Here is a 12608-nt window from a genome sequence, read left to right on the forward strand (position 1 = left end):
ACTGTAAAGCTAACACTGTAAATTTATTATTATTTTACAAATCAGATTTTTCCATGTTTTTTCAATTTACAGATAAATCTAGTAAAACCACAGGGCAAAAAAAAAGAAAGAAAAGAAAACGGATTAGTATTTAGCCCTAAAAAACAAAAAAGAAAACTGTATTTTTTTTTTACAAATTTTAATTTGTTCTTTTACAACCTTTGCCTGTAAAATTACTCTTTTTTATTATTTTTTTCTATATTTAAATCAGCAAATGACATTATTATTTTACAGATCTTTGCCTTTAGATTATTTCACAGATTTTGCATGTGCGAAATTACAAATAATATCTTGTAAAATCATAGAAAAAAGATTAATTTTGCATTTTGACTGTAAAAACAAACAAACAAACCAAAAAGGTCAAAATTGTAAATAGCGTTTGTTCTTCTACAGCGTTTTACCCAAAATTGTACTTTAAAAAAAAATGTTTAAATCAGCAAAAATGTGGTTATTTTGCCATTATTCCAAGGAAATTTTAATCAATTGAATCAAAGATTATGACTATCAAGTACTGAAAAATGATTTTTTTTTTACAGAAGTTCTCTGTATTTTTTAAATTTACACGTTGACTGTAAAAAAAAAACGAAAGAAAAAGTGTACTTGTAAAAATCACAGGAAAAACACATTGATTTATATGTTAACACGAAAAAACAGACCCAAACCGTAAATAATGTCCACATTAATAATCTGTAGCATTACAAATTTTAAATTGTACTTTTACAATGTGTGACTGTAAAGATTACACAGTTTTATTGTATTTAAATTAGATAGAAAGCTATATTTTACATAGGTTTGCTGATTTTTTAGTACCTTTTTTATTCATTTATTTTATACCTTTTTGAACATTATAGGACTTCACCGTTATTTTCACATATTTTTGGCAGACTTGCAGCCAGTTTATTTTTTGTTGTTGTTGTTGTTACAGATTTTTGCAGGATGAGCAATGAAACATTGATCTTTTTGCCTGAATCACACAGTAATACCTTTTTTCTATAATAGTGGCAACTTCTGATGCGTAATTGCGCAGATCATTAGAACTTGGATAATTTGACGTCAGCACGTTTCATATCAGCTGTCTATATGAAAAAACGATCCCAGTGCTCCCAGTGCTCCGTATTTCCAGTTCCCTGCCGCTGCCCTGTATGTGTAGATGGAGAGAGAGGCAGGACGAGGTGCCATGGATTTACGCAAGCGGGTTCGCTGATGACCTGGTCGGTGCGTGATTGGTCACCTGAGAGGATCCCGTCAGCCTCAAAGTTGTGAGCTTTTAAACTGCTGCGGCCAGAGGGCACCGATCAGACCACACAGCCGCCAGGAGCCGAGCCGAGCCGAGCCAAGCGGACCTGTCCTCTCCAAAAAGCGCGCAAACCAGAGGAGCGAGGAAACACTGTGGAGACATGACGGTGCCAACTGTGCGACAACTATTTCTTTTATGTCTATTCGGGTTTTTTGGATGTTGGAGCACAACAGGTAGGTGGATCAGTAACGCAGCTGCATCTAAGCCAGGTGTTTCATTAGAATAAAACCTTAAAATGCAGTAAAAGTACGCAATATTCTCAGTAATGATTGAAATTCTGTGGCTTTATGTATGAAAGTAACTACAATTCTGTCGCCAAAAAATGAACATTGTTGTGTGAATGATTAATGTTTTATTGCTCATTCTGCAAAAATCTGCAATAATATATATATATATATATATATATATATATATATATATATATATATATATATATATATATATATATATATATATATATATATATATATATATATATATATATATATATTTACATTTAATGAATGACATTTAATGAAGGTTTTCTTGGCTTTGATGTACCATTTGTGTTCATGTTGAAAGCATCAATCACAGCTCATTGAACAAATGGCACCTGGCAGGAGACAAACAGTCGAAAAGCCATTTAGAAGCTACAGTTTTTCCAGGTTATACTGAAATTCTCAGTTTGAAGTGAAAAAAAATCATAAGAAGATTCAAGATTCAAGAAATATAAAAATGCACCCAAACTTATCAGAATAACATAACATAGCTGTAAAAACTGTTCTAATAGAACATAATAATTCACAACTTCTTGATTAATTCTTCATTAAATCTTCCATAGGTGCTTTATCAATCTACAAAAAATAACAATAAATAGAATAAATCCAGGGTCTTAAAATGGTTTGGTAGGATGCAATAAATTGTCTTTAATTTATTAGACTAATCCAATGGACAATTATTTATCAACAACCTATTAACATAAACAACAACAGATTTGTTATTTATGGCATTTATGAATTGATTGTGATATTAGGCAAAGCAACTGAAGTTCCCTCTCTGGGCTAAAGGTGCCATTCACACTTCATTCTTGTCATTTGAGAAGCTCATTCACTCTTCGTAATTAATGACTTTCTTGTACGCCACTATTTCTGCTACTGCAGCTCAGTAGACAAAGTTTACAGGTGTCCTACTTTTCAGTAAGTCATAAAGACTGCAAGGTATGAATTTTAGTGTATAATTTAGAGCTTGATTCTAGTCGTGATGCTCTGCAGACCATATGGACCACTAATGGAGGTTAGTGGTCCAAATGTACAGCAGAGGGAAAATCCTTAGTAAATTAAAAGTGAACAGTGGCTGAAGTATTCAGATTTTGGCGATCTTTCAGAATTTCCTAATCATTTTTTACTTCTCAGAATCATTAAAGATGGAAATAACTGAATGTAAAACATGCTCTATTGTAAGTCTTACTGTCAAAATCGCCATCAAATGCCTGTCGTAGATATTTCGATCTGCAAAGTACAAGAATTAATGTATAAAGTGCTTAAAAATGATACTAAAGTACAGTAATGCCTCTTGTTGTTCAGCATTTAAGCTCTATTGCACCTCAAAAAAAGGGCACAGCAACATCGGTACTAGAATATATTTAACATAATCTGAATATACAACATCATTACTGCAACAGGTGAGAACTTCAGTCTCTGGAATTCACACAAAATTTATGGTTGTTGGGTTAAAAAAGTGAATAATTCCCTGAAAAGCACAACATTACATCAGGGTCCTGCAGATTAGGAGTCAGTTTTGGATTTAAGGCTGTTGTCTTAATACATACTGTAGTGACACCTTTTGCAGAAAGATTTGGCATTTTCATCATGCAATATGTTATGTCTAGTTGGCATAACGTATTGTATGTAGGCAAAATCATACAGACAAATGTAGTATTGCATCAAATATAACCTGAAGTAGACTCTAAAGAGGTTGTTTTATAAAAAAATTTGTAACTATAGCACATAAAAATACAAGGGCGTGCAATAAAATCACATTAAAATCAGTGTTTTGGACAAAAAAACCCACCTTAAATTACATTATTACTCTACACTGTGACTGTGATTACCCTTAATCAGAGTAATGGCAGTGTTATTTAAGTTGAAAGAAACTTCAGATGCTGCAACAGAATACAAAAATCAGAAAACATTCACATTTCCTCCCTCACGTGTGCTCTTTGTCCAGATGCCAGTCCTTATGATCAATGGGTAGACGCCGTAGCATTACGAAAGGTAGGAAATGTCTTCAGTTACCTGCAAAGTCTCCCTTCCTCGATCCCATTTCCACATGTGGTATTTAAGGAAGAAATGTTATTAGTCCTCAATGTGTCAGTCACCTGAATCTTTATTAATGACACCGTTAGTGCAGCTTTAATTAGCTTCATTACTCAGCCGCTAAATAAAACCTTTTGGCTACACAGTTTTATGTAATCATCAGCAGCTGCAGTCAAGTTTACAGAAGAGTATGCAAAAGTGTATGGATCAGTACATTTGGAAATGAACACATAAAAACAGAATCACTGGTCAGGTTTCATTGTTCATTGCTAATTAATTCATAAGTGTGTTGCTTGTCTGCAGGTGCGAGGCGTCCAAAACGATGATTTGAGTGGCGTGTTGTGGAAAGACCAGAATGAGGTAAGAAAACACTACAAAGTCACTATAAAGATACTTAATGTTATGTATGTGAAGGAAAAATTACTCCTTCCTCTTTCTAAGGTCATAATGGCCTTTAGACAGGCAGACGCTGCAGGAGATTAAACATTGTCCATTCTAATGTGACTAAGCAGACTAGTTGTCTCCATATTGCTCTGTAATCTAAATCTGACCTCCTCCCAACTACAATATATATTCAAAGATCAAAGAGAATCCTCAGAACTGATGCTGGCACTGCTTGCATGAACTGCTGCTCTGTCGGTGTCACTTCTTCTGATATCAGTAAACCTTTACACAACCTAAGTCATCTGAGTCTCCAGTGTGTCTCTCTGTGTCAGCCTCCTCATCCTCTCTTGACCTCGCTGAACTTCCACAACAATGTAGAATATATTGTTGTAGCTGTTTAAAAAAAAAAAAAAAGATTTAACATGATACATCATAATGACATCTTAATATAATTACTGTAACACATGACTAAGATGGATGAAAATATCTTTTAAAAACTTTTTTCTCAACTTTACTCTTCAAAAAATGAAGTACTACATTTCCCGTCATCCTCAGTGCCTAATGATTGTTGGACTGTTTTGTTTATGACTCTAACATGAGGACAATGTGGTGATAATATAATGTCACACAGAGTAATTTCAGGAGTTGTTTTGTCTACAAGGCGTCAGACTGGGCATCATAATAACACTAAGTTTTCCCTGTATTGCTGTTGTTGTGTCCATCTATAATAATAATATACAAGTTCATTAGTGAGCGTGAGTGGACCTGAATATTGGCATTTTATTAATTCATTAATGTGAAATTGTGTTTTTCCTGCAGGAGCAAGTCCAGAATGTTTTCAAAAGAGTAAGTTTTCCTCCCCAGTTGTATTGCTTTATTTACTTCAGATCTTGGTTCAGCAGCAGCTCATTGATTTTAGTATTGTTCTTTGTTTTTCAGTTCTTATTTCATTACTCCAAAGCTCGCAACTCTGTCGGAGCCGTACAGCAAGAGGTGAGCAAAGACACAAACAAACCTCCTTAAAATGTCATTTTCAAGATTTACTGCTTTAATTTAAAGTCACTGATTCCACCACGTGTGTGTAAAAGGAGAACATGCAACATCTGCTGGAAGAAGCACATTTGTAAAGATTAAAGTTTTTTTTTTAAATGCTGATGTGAGAAATTAAGCTGACGAGATCAAGTTTTCTAAAAATAGAGAACAAATGTACGTCAGATTCTATTTGATGTGTGAACTTTGGAATCAGCTCTGTCAGTGTTAGAGGAGTGACTTGACCTTAACCTCCTGCAATACAGCAGGAGGTTAAGAGAAGGAATTAAAAGATGAACTATAGAGTGAAGTTCAAATATTTTACTTTCTATGTATTCTGCAGCTTCTGAGTTGAGCTAAATCATGAAAAACTAGTTTTTATTTATCTGATATTTGACAGCACCTAAGTTTATCAGTGCCCTTCTTATTCTGAAAGCAACTTCAAAATTGCGGAAATTCCACTTTTACTTGCAGATCTTCATTAACATATCTTCTCTTTTCCTCCTGTAGTCTCACTCAGTTCACCCTCTGATGCGACTTTCACCAAAACTCTCACAGAGGAGAAAGAAGAAGGTGGTGCTTTTGGTGAGAAAAACCTAGAAACATAAACTCATTAAGTCTCTGTGTATTCTTAGAAGACCGGGATGTACGGTGGAGTTTTTATGGGATTATGACGCCCACATGGATGTGAAAATACATCAGGAAGAGGGACGGTAGTTTACGGTCAGAAAATAAACACAGGAAAAACTACTGCAGGCAGCTCTTATTTAAGCTGCAAGATTCTTGTTTTTGCAGGTTTCACAAGATTGGCTGCAAAATGTTGGAGGTGGTGCAATTTTAAAATGAAGCTGCATCAGCTTGTAACTCACAGGATGAATTTGTCTGTGAATTCTGAACAGGTCGATCTGGAATTACTTTGTAATTTCTGTTTGGTTTGTTTTAATATCTGTGAGAGGCCTGAGGAGTTAAAATGATGCAGCATTTAAAAGGACAGTTCAACATTTTGGGAAATATGTTTATTCACTTTCTTATTAAGAGTTTTGGAATCAATTCTTCTCTTGTGCTTGTTATCTATATATGAAAAAGTGAGATTTCACTTACAGCCTGATTTTGTTGAAAGGTAACCAACTGCATCGTCCAGCACCTCTAATATTAACTTTTAATCCACACAACATCTAAAAGGTAAAAAGGGTTCAATTTTTAGGGTCTATTTAGTTTTTCCCCCTAAAACCTAGATTTATTATTTTAACAGGGTATCAGCTTAGCAGAACAACATTTTTGATCTCTTCTCTTTCTCTCTTTCGCCAATCATCATATAACCCATAGGGTTGAAGTTTTTCTGGCAGAAGTGAATTTTTGGCACATACAAAGTGGTTTTAGGCAGCAACAAAGACAAATCAGCAGCGCCAAAACGATAAGACTTGAGAATGAGAATTTATCACAATTTGCTAATTGTGGTTTTATTTACTGAATCATAAAATACATTTTTGTTTATCAAATGGTCAGAAATGATAGGAAAATGGGAAGGTTTAAGTCAAAAAAGTAACACAGACTCTGTTTTTACTGTACATCCACTGATCATGTTTACTGTTGTGCTTTGTAAATCCCGAAAGCCCCACTCTGAACTTAAAAGAACTCTTGTAGAGGTTGAAAAAGAGTCAGAAAAAAGTAACTTTCCTGTATTTGTCTTTCACCTTAAAGGACTTTACCTTTTCACGAAGCTTCCGTGTCAGGTAGCAAAGAAGTAGTGATTAAGGACGATTTATAAGTAAATCACTTGTAATCACATCACTGTTCAGGTTCGATTTACTGTCAACACTGACTTTTCTCCTTCTGTCTCTTTTTGCTAATTAAACAGAAGATTCGAAGCTTGCCGGAGGGACTGTTGTAAAAGAAAAACCCGAAAAAACACTAAAACAGAGGGAATTACACACAACAGAAGAAGAGAAGCTGGCAGCTCTGCCTCTGGATGTCACCATCAACATCAAGTGACTGAGTAACGCACAGTTTCTCCAACACGACTCTCCAGATTTGTTAACAGAAAATAAATTATTGTATCGATGGGAAAAAAAAGAAACTACACTGCACTGCCATGGCTGCCACGTGTCTTGTTGCTTCCAAATGTCACTGAACTGTTTCTGAGCACAAATTTGGCATGTTGCACTGCTACACAAGATGTGTGTCACAAGACACCAAGAAACACTCAAAATAATCTCCTTTATAATCACCAGAGACACAGATCTCCAAAACAAATTTTTAAGAAAGAGAAAATTGGCACCAGTCACTGTGGCAAAGAGGCGAACTCACATTTAATTCAACAAAATGAAATGTACATGTACATTTTGTGACATAATTCTCAGAAAACATAATAAAAAAAGTCAAAATTTGTCTTTGATGCTTCTGTAAAGATGATGTCGGTGAATTTAAATTAGAAAACAGTGAGTGTTCTGCTGTTCTTCCCCACTTTCCTACGGAGAAGTACAGGAGGCTGGTTGGCTAGATTCTCTCTAGCCCAGCAGCTTGCCTATGTGCTCTTGAGCAGGTCAGAGCACTGAGTGCCACCTACATGGTTAAAATACAAAATGCACATTTTGATAAAGGAGAGTCTGTACCTACTCAGATGTTTTAAGGTCTTCTCAGAGTTTGTTTCCCGTGTAGCGGCCACATGGTCTTTCTGTTTGGAGTAACAGCCATCTTGTTGTTGTTTTTAATTAATAGTCCTCGTCCTCAGAGTCACTGTCCTTTCGTGTAGGAAGTGTACTTCTGATCGATGACATTAGCTTGTCTTCGATTTGTTTCTTGGGGTTTTCCTCCAGGTCTGTTTTCACTGCACCAGTTTCTGATAACCTCCATTCCAGCTCTGGAGGGACAAACATAAGGCAAATTACGATATCTTACCTATAAAATATGATGAAAATGTACAGAAATTAAATGTTACAGTGCAAAATATCAATAATACAATACAGTTCAAATGCATGAAAAACTATAGCTTCTCCTAAATTTGAATCAACACATCTCTGAAACACTGTCAACAAAAAATTAAACACTAAATTTGAAAGATTAGTCTCTGTAAAGATTTAATAACACGGTCTAAATGTCAATATTTGAGACGATGAATAAAATTAGATTAAAATTGCTACCAAAATTGATTAATCTAACTTAACTGACTTAAAATGCAACAACTGAAAGATCAAAATGTGACACTAAATCGAGATCAAAAGCCAAAAATAATCCTTTGTATTAGTTTCAAAGTCAGACATTTTGCCTTTTCCTGTAAGTTATAAAAGGCTCCCAGTTCCGTATCACCTTGTTGTGCAGTTTTTAAAGGCAACAAGTTGCTTCCTACCTTCAACTTTGAGGTTCATGCCTCCAAAGACCAATGGACCGATGAACTGGGCCTTCATCTCCCCCTCAAAGTAGACGAAGATGGTGGGCAAGTTGCGGTCGGGGTAGTTGGGGATGCAGGTGGTGGAGATGGACTTGAGGAACTTGGTCTGAGGGAACTTTCTGGCCAGTGTGCTCAGATGCTGGTTGATGAGGGTACAGAGAGGAATGCTGCAAAGGAGATCAACGACAGAAATGTGACTGAACTGCTACTGATTCTGCTTGAAAAGTAGAAAGATTCAACCTGGTCTCCAAAAATATGTTCCTTTACAAAGTGCATACTCATTTACATTTTGAAGAAAACATAATTTCTCACAGAAAGACAAGATTGTGACTTAAACTATTTACCAGAGGCCAATATGTTCTCTTCAAATTGCTTATTTCATCTGACAAAAACTCCAAAACACTATATTTAAGTAATGATACACACAGAATAAAATGAACCAAAAAAAGCAACTGGAACCAGAGAACACTGATATTTTTCCTTGAAAAATTCCTGAAACAAATAACAGATATAGAATAATTTTCTGTTGTTTATCTCATTCACAAATTGACTTTTGAGCACTACAAAAAGCAGTATTCAAACTGCCAGGCATTGCAACTGACATGCTTAACATGAATGGGCTTACAACCTATCATTTTTTAAAAATAATGATTTTCTTTTCAATTCTTTTATTCTAAATTCTCATTGTGTTTAAGAGCAGACCTGTTTGATTTTTTGTCCAATAACATTTAAAAAAGCTGCAACAAATGAAACAGTTTGAACAGATCATTAAAATCTGTTGAACATCTTACACATCCAAAGTACTTAACAACAAAAACTATACATTCTAACACAGAGCATATGTGTACGTATTTAATTTGAAAAAGATTAATGTCTAACATACACATTAAAAAAATAACATACAAACAACTATTCTCTATATTTGAGAAATGTTTCAATAAGCATTTTTGTCTAATTGAAGATACTGGACGCTGCTGGTTGACCTACCCCTGTTTGTAGAGGTGCAGCACCACCCAGATGCCGTCTCCAGCCTTGTTGACCTCTTTGATGTAGTCCTGACCAGAGATTTCACCCATCTCCCCAAAAACATTCTTCATCTGAGTGGCCTTCCATTCTGCAAGACGTTTCTGTCTGGAAGGAGACATCAATTTACTGACAGACTGAACTGAAAGTCTCCGTCGACAATGAAGGTTTTAGCCACCGATTCAAAGAGAGAGTTTTTGACATATACAATCCACTGCAGTGACCTTTAGGACAAATGTAAGTTGTTCAAAAGTTCTTCACACAGGATACAGATCTCCGCTTACCTGTACATCTCAATGGCAGCCTCATCTTCCTCACTGAACTCATCCTCATTCTCCTCCAGTTCTTCCAGTGTCATGCTCTCATATGTTTTTACTGTTCCGAGAATCAACAACAGTCAACAGCACTTTACATGTGCAGCAAACAATCTAATACTCCGTGAACGACTGAATAGTCAAATTAACCTACACTGAACCCTAAAATTTGAACTATAATAATCAAATAATGTACAAGCATTTCATTGATACATATAAAACATAAAAAAGGGAAAAAAATGGACGAAACTAGGTGACAATTTAAACTATGTTCTACAAATAAATACACGTATATCTCAGACTAAACCCCAAAGAAATACTGTTATTTATTCCAGCTTGTCTCCCTTACCGACAGACTGCTGTTGAAGTGCCAGTTCCTCCTCTTCATCATCTTTAGGAAGCTCTTTGGGAGGAAGAATTCCTTTCTTCCTCAGGATATCATTCCACTCTGTGTCTTCATTCGGATCCTAGTGAGAAAATAAAGCACATACAAAAGTTTTGTTACTCTGGCTTTCTTTGAGCTTTGGTATGCGAAGCACTTAAGTTTTTTATTTGAAAGAGTAAAATGTAATTCTTAAAACTAAAACCGGCTTTTGAAGATAAATATCAAATTACTAAGGCCAAGGTTTAACTCGCCAGGCTTTGTGAAAATAAATTCTTTTCACAAATTTACATAGTTTGAAACATCATCTTGGAAATGGCCATTGTCTAAGATAAGATGTGAATAATGTAGACCTGGATCGGCTTTGTCCTTGTTTATAGCGCCAAATATATGAAAATAACTTGTGTGGGTCAGAATGCCACACATTAAAAACTAGATTGAACATGGACAGATAATAAAACAAACATAGCACTGCGTCTCAACCTGCTCTAGGACACGAAAGTTGCTGAGAAAGAATGAGTGCTTCGCCAATTAAAGCAACATTGAGTAAGATTAGCAGCGGAGGGACGGTGATACTTCATCATGTGTAGATGGGATATTGTTACTAAAAAAAACGTTGCTGGTGAACCAGCCACTGGACAGAGACAACATTAGACTGACAACACTAGCTCATAAAAACTGAATTTCTGTACTCCAATCTAATCTCTAATCTGTAGTCGTACAACTTTGCAAAGAGTGGTAAAGGACAAGATTCAGACTGAACCAACTACTTCTGTAACAAACTGCGCCGTTGAGGAGGCAACAGGAAGTACCAATGTTGAAAAGTTACTGATTTTAGACACTTAAAAGATTTGCTGCATGTGTAAATTTAGAATTTAAGCTTGCTTGCTTTCTTCAACAAAATCAGGAGATAAGAATATTTTTACGAACACCACTCATATAATTTCTTAGTAGCCCATGTTAAATGTCTGCCTGAATGTCTGTCTTATCAAAATTGTCAAAACTTACATTTAATCTAGCAATTAGTCAATCTATCACAAACATTTTCGACTCTAATATCGAGTTTACGAGTTTTACGGTTTTAAACGCCTAGCTGGCTAACAATTGCTACGCCCAACTAACAGCGACCTAACTATCAAAACTCTGCCTTAAAACCACGTCGACGCCCTGCAAGGACACCAACCGACGTTAAATCGTCTCATTCACCAACGTTAAACCACAGCGTTTAGTACATTTACAAACTTTTACAAACCTGCATTTTGACAGACGAGAGAGTCTCTGAAATCACACCGCTGCTCTCCTCTCAGACACGGAAACAGAAGGACCGCAGACGGTCCGACTCCGGCAGAAAACAATAACTCACGACGGTTGTAAATACGCACATCATTCGCTAAACGTTAATAAAAACCCTACTAAAATAAATGTATCTTCAGAAAAATACACCCAGTAGGTTTTTATTTTTATATTGCTGCGCACGTAGGTAATTTCTAATTTTAAAATACTAGGAACTGATATTTCACACGTAGGACAATAATAAAAGGGACACCAACTTCCCGTTGAGGCACAATATGACCATATAAGGAGTTGGAGCGCAACATTCCATTTGTAGCTGCTGGAACCAAACAGGTGCAGCTCACACACTATTTATAAGGCCTGTAAAATTTTATCTGGTCTATTCAATCAAGAAAAGACAGAAAAAGCACAATAAAATCTTCATGGATATAAGCAGTGTGCTTTGGAAGTTTAGAAATATAAAATTAAATATAAATGTCCTCATTACTATCTCATCTTCTGTAGACAGGATGCCAATGTTAAAACACATTATAGCTGAACCAACCACAGATTGTGTTGTTGGCTAAGATCTCCTCTAAAAAGTACGAAAAATGAGAACAGAAGGCCTCCAGTATGCTCTTGTGCAATCACAGACTGAGTTACTTATTTTGTGGATCTTATTAACTATTAATTTATGTATTACCCATATAATTTACGATGATTTATCACATTAAGACAATTAAACTAAATTTTAAAAATGCTACATTGAATTGACAGCTATTAGCATTTTTTCTGATTTAGTTTGTGGTCAGCTTTACATTTGATGGTGTTTAGTCCATTTGTTAATATAATACATACTAGACACACACACGATTTTTATATATATATATATATATATATATATATATATATATATATATATATATATATATATATATATATATATGTATATATATATATATATATATATATATATATATATATATATATATATATATATATATATATATATATATATATTTATAAAAGATGAATTGGTCTAATTCATCTTTAAAAAAAGAGAGAAAACATAACAATCTACACTGATTAAATTACTTTGAGAGTACATAGTGGAAATAAGCAATGTGAGCTCAAAGCTTAGAAATATAGAATAAAATATACCTTTTCTTATGACTACTCTATAAAT

The 12608-nt window shown here is 34.9% G+C and overlaps 2 protein-coding genes across 2 annotated transcripts; one reads left to right on the forward strand and one right to left on the reverse strand.

The window, feature by feature from the left end:
- The first annotated feature begins 1165 nt into the window (after positions 1 to 1165).
- On the forward strand, positions 1166 to 7430 carry nms (neuromedin S). Its single transcript, XM_023263841.3, has 7 exons — positions 1166 to 1509; positions 3542 to 3588; positions 3934 to 3990; positions 4834 to 4860; positions 4954 to 5007; positions 5554 to 5628; positions 6902 to 7430. The coding sequence occupies exons 1-7, from the start codon at positions 1437 to 1439 to the stop codon at positions 6932 to 6934; spliced, it is 366 nt and encodes a 121-aa protein (XP_023119609.2). The 5' UTR covers positions 1166 to 1436; the 3' UTR covers positions 6935 to 7430.
- pdcl3 (phosducin-like 3) lies at positions 7325 to 11560 on the reverse strand. The gene is made up of 6 exons (XM_023263829.3): positions 11403 to 11560; positions 10118 to 10235; positions 9739 to 9829; positions 9419 to 9562; positions 8390 to 8598; positions 7325 to 7903 (listed from the first exon to the last, which is right to left on the reverse strand). The coding sequence occupies exons 1-6, from the start codon at positions 11406 to 11408 to the stop codon at positions 7755 to 7757; spliced, it is 717 nt and encodes a 238-aa protein (XP_023119597.1). The 5' UTR covers positions 11409 to 11560; the 3' UTR covers positions 7325 to 7754.
- Positions 11561 to 12608: the final 1048 nt, after the last annotated feature.

This window comes from Amphiprion ocellaris, chromosome 11 (assembly GCF_022539595.1).
Source record: "Amphiprion ocellaris isolate individual 3 ecotype Okinawa chromosome 11, ASM2253959v1, whole genome shotgun sequence".
NCBI classification, from domain to species: Eukaryota; Metazoa; Chordata; class Actinopteri; family Pomacentridae; genus Amphiprion; species Amphiprion ocellaris.

Bases quoted from the DNA above. Each gene is read 5' to 3' on its own strand.
- nms (XM_023263841.3), top strand. From the start codon at position 1,437: ATGACGGTGCCAACTGTGCGACAACTATTTCTTTTATGTCTATTCGGG. The intron at 3,991-4,833 runs GTAAGAAAACAC...TTTTTCCTGCAG, and splicing joins TGTGGAAAGACCAGAATGAG to GAGCAAGTCCAGAATGTTTT. The intron at 5,629-6,901 runs GTGAGAAAAACC...CTAATTAAACAG, and splicing joins AGAAGAAGGTGGTGCTTTTG to AAGATTCGAAGCTTGCCGGA.
- pdcl3 (XM_023263829.3), bottom strand. The intron at 8,599-9,418 runs GTAGGTCAACCA...TCTCCTTTGCAG, and splicing joins CTGCACCTCTACAAACAGGG to CATTCCTCTCTGTACCCTCA. The intron at 7,904-8,389 runs GTAGGAAGCAAC...TTGTCCCTCCAG, and splicing joins CATGAACCTCAAAGTTGAAG to AGCTGGAATGGAGGTTATCA.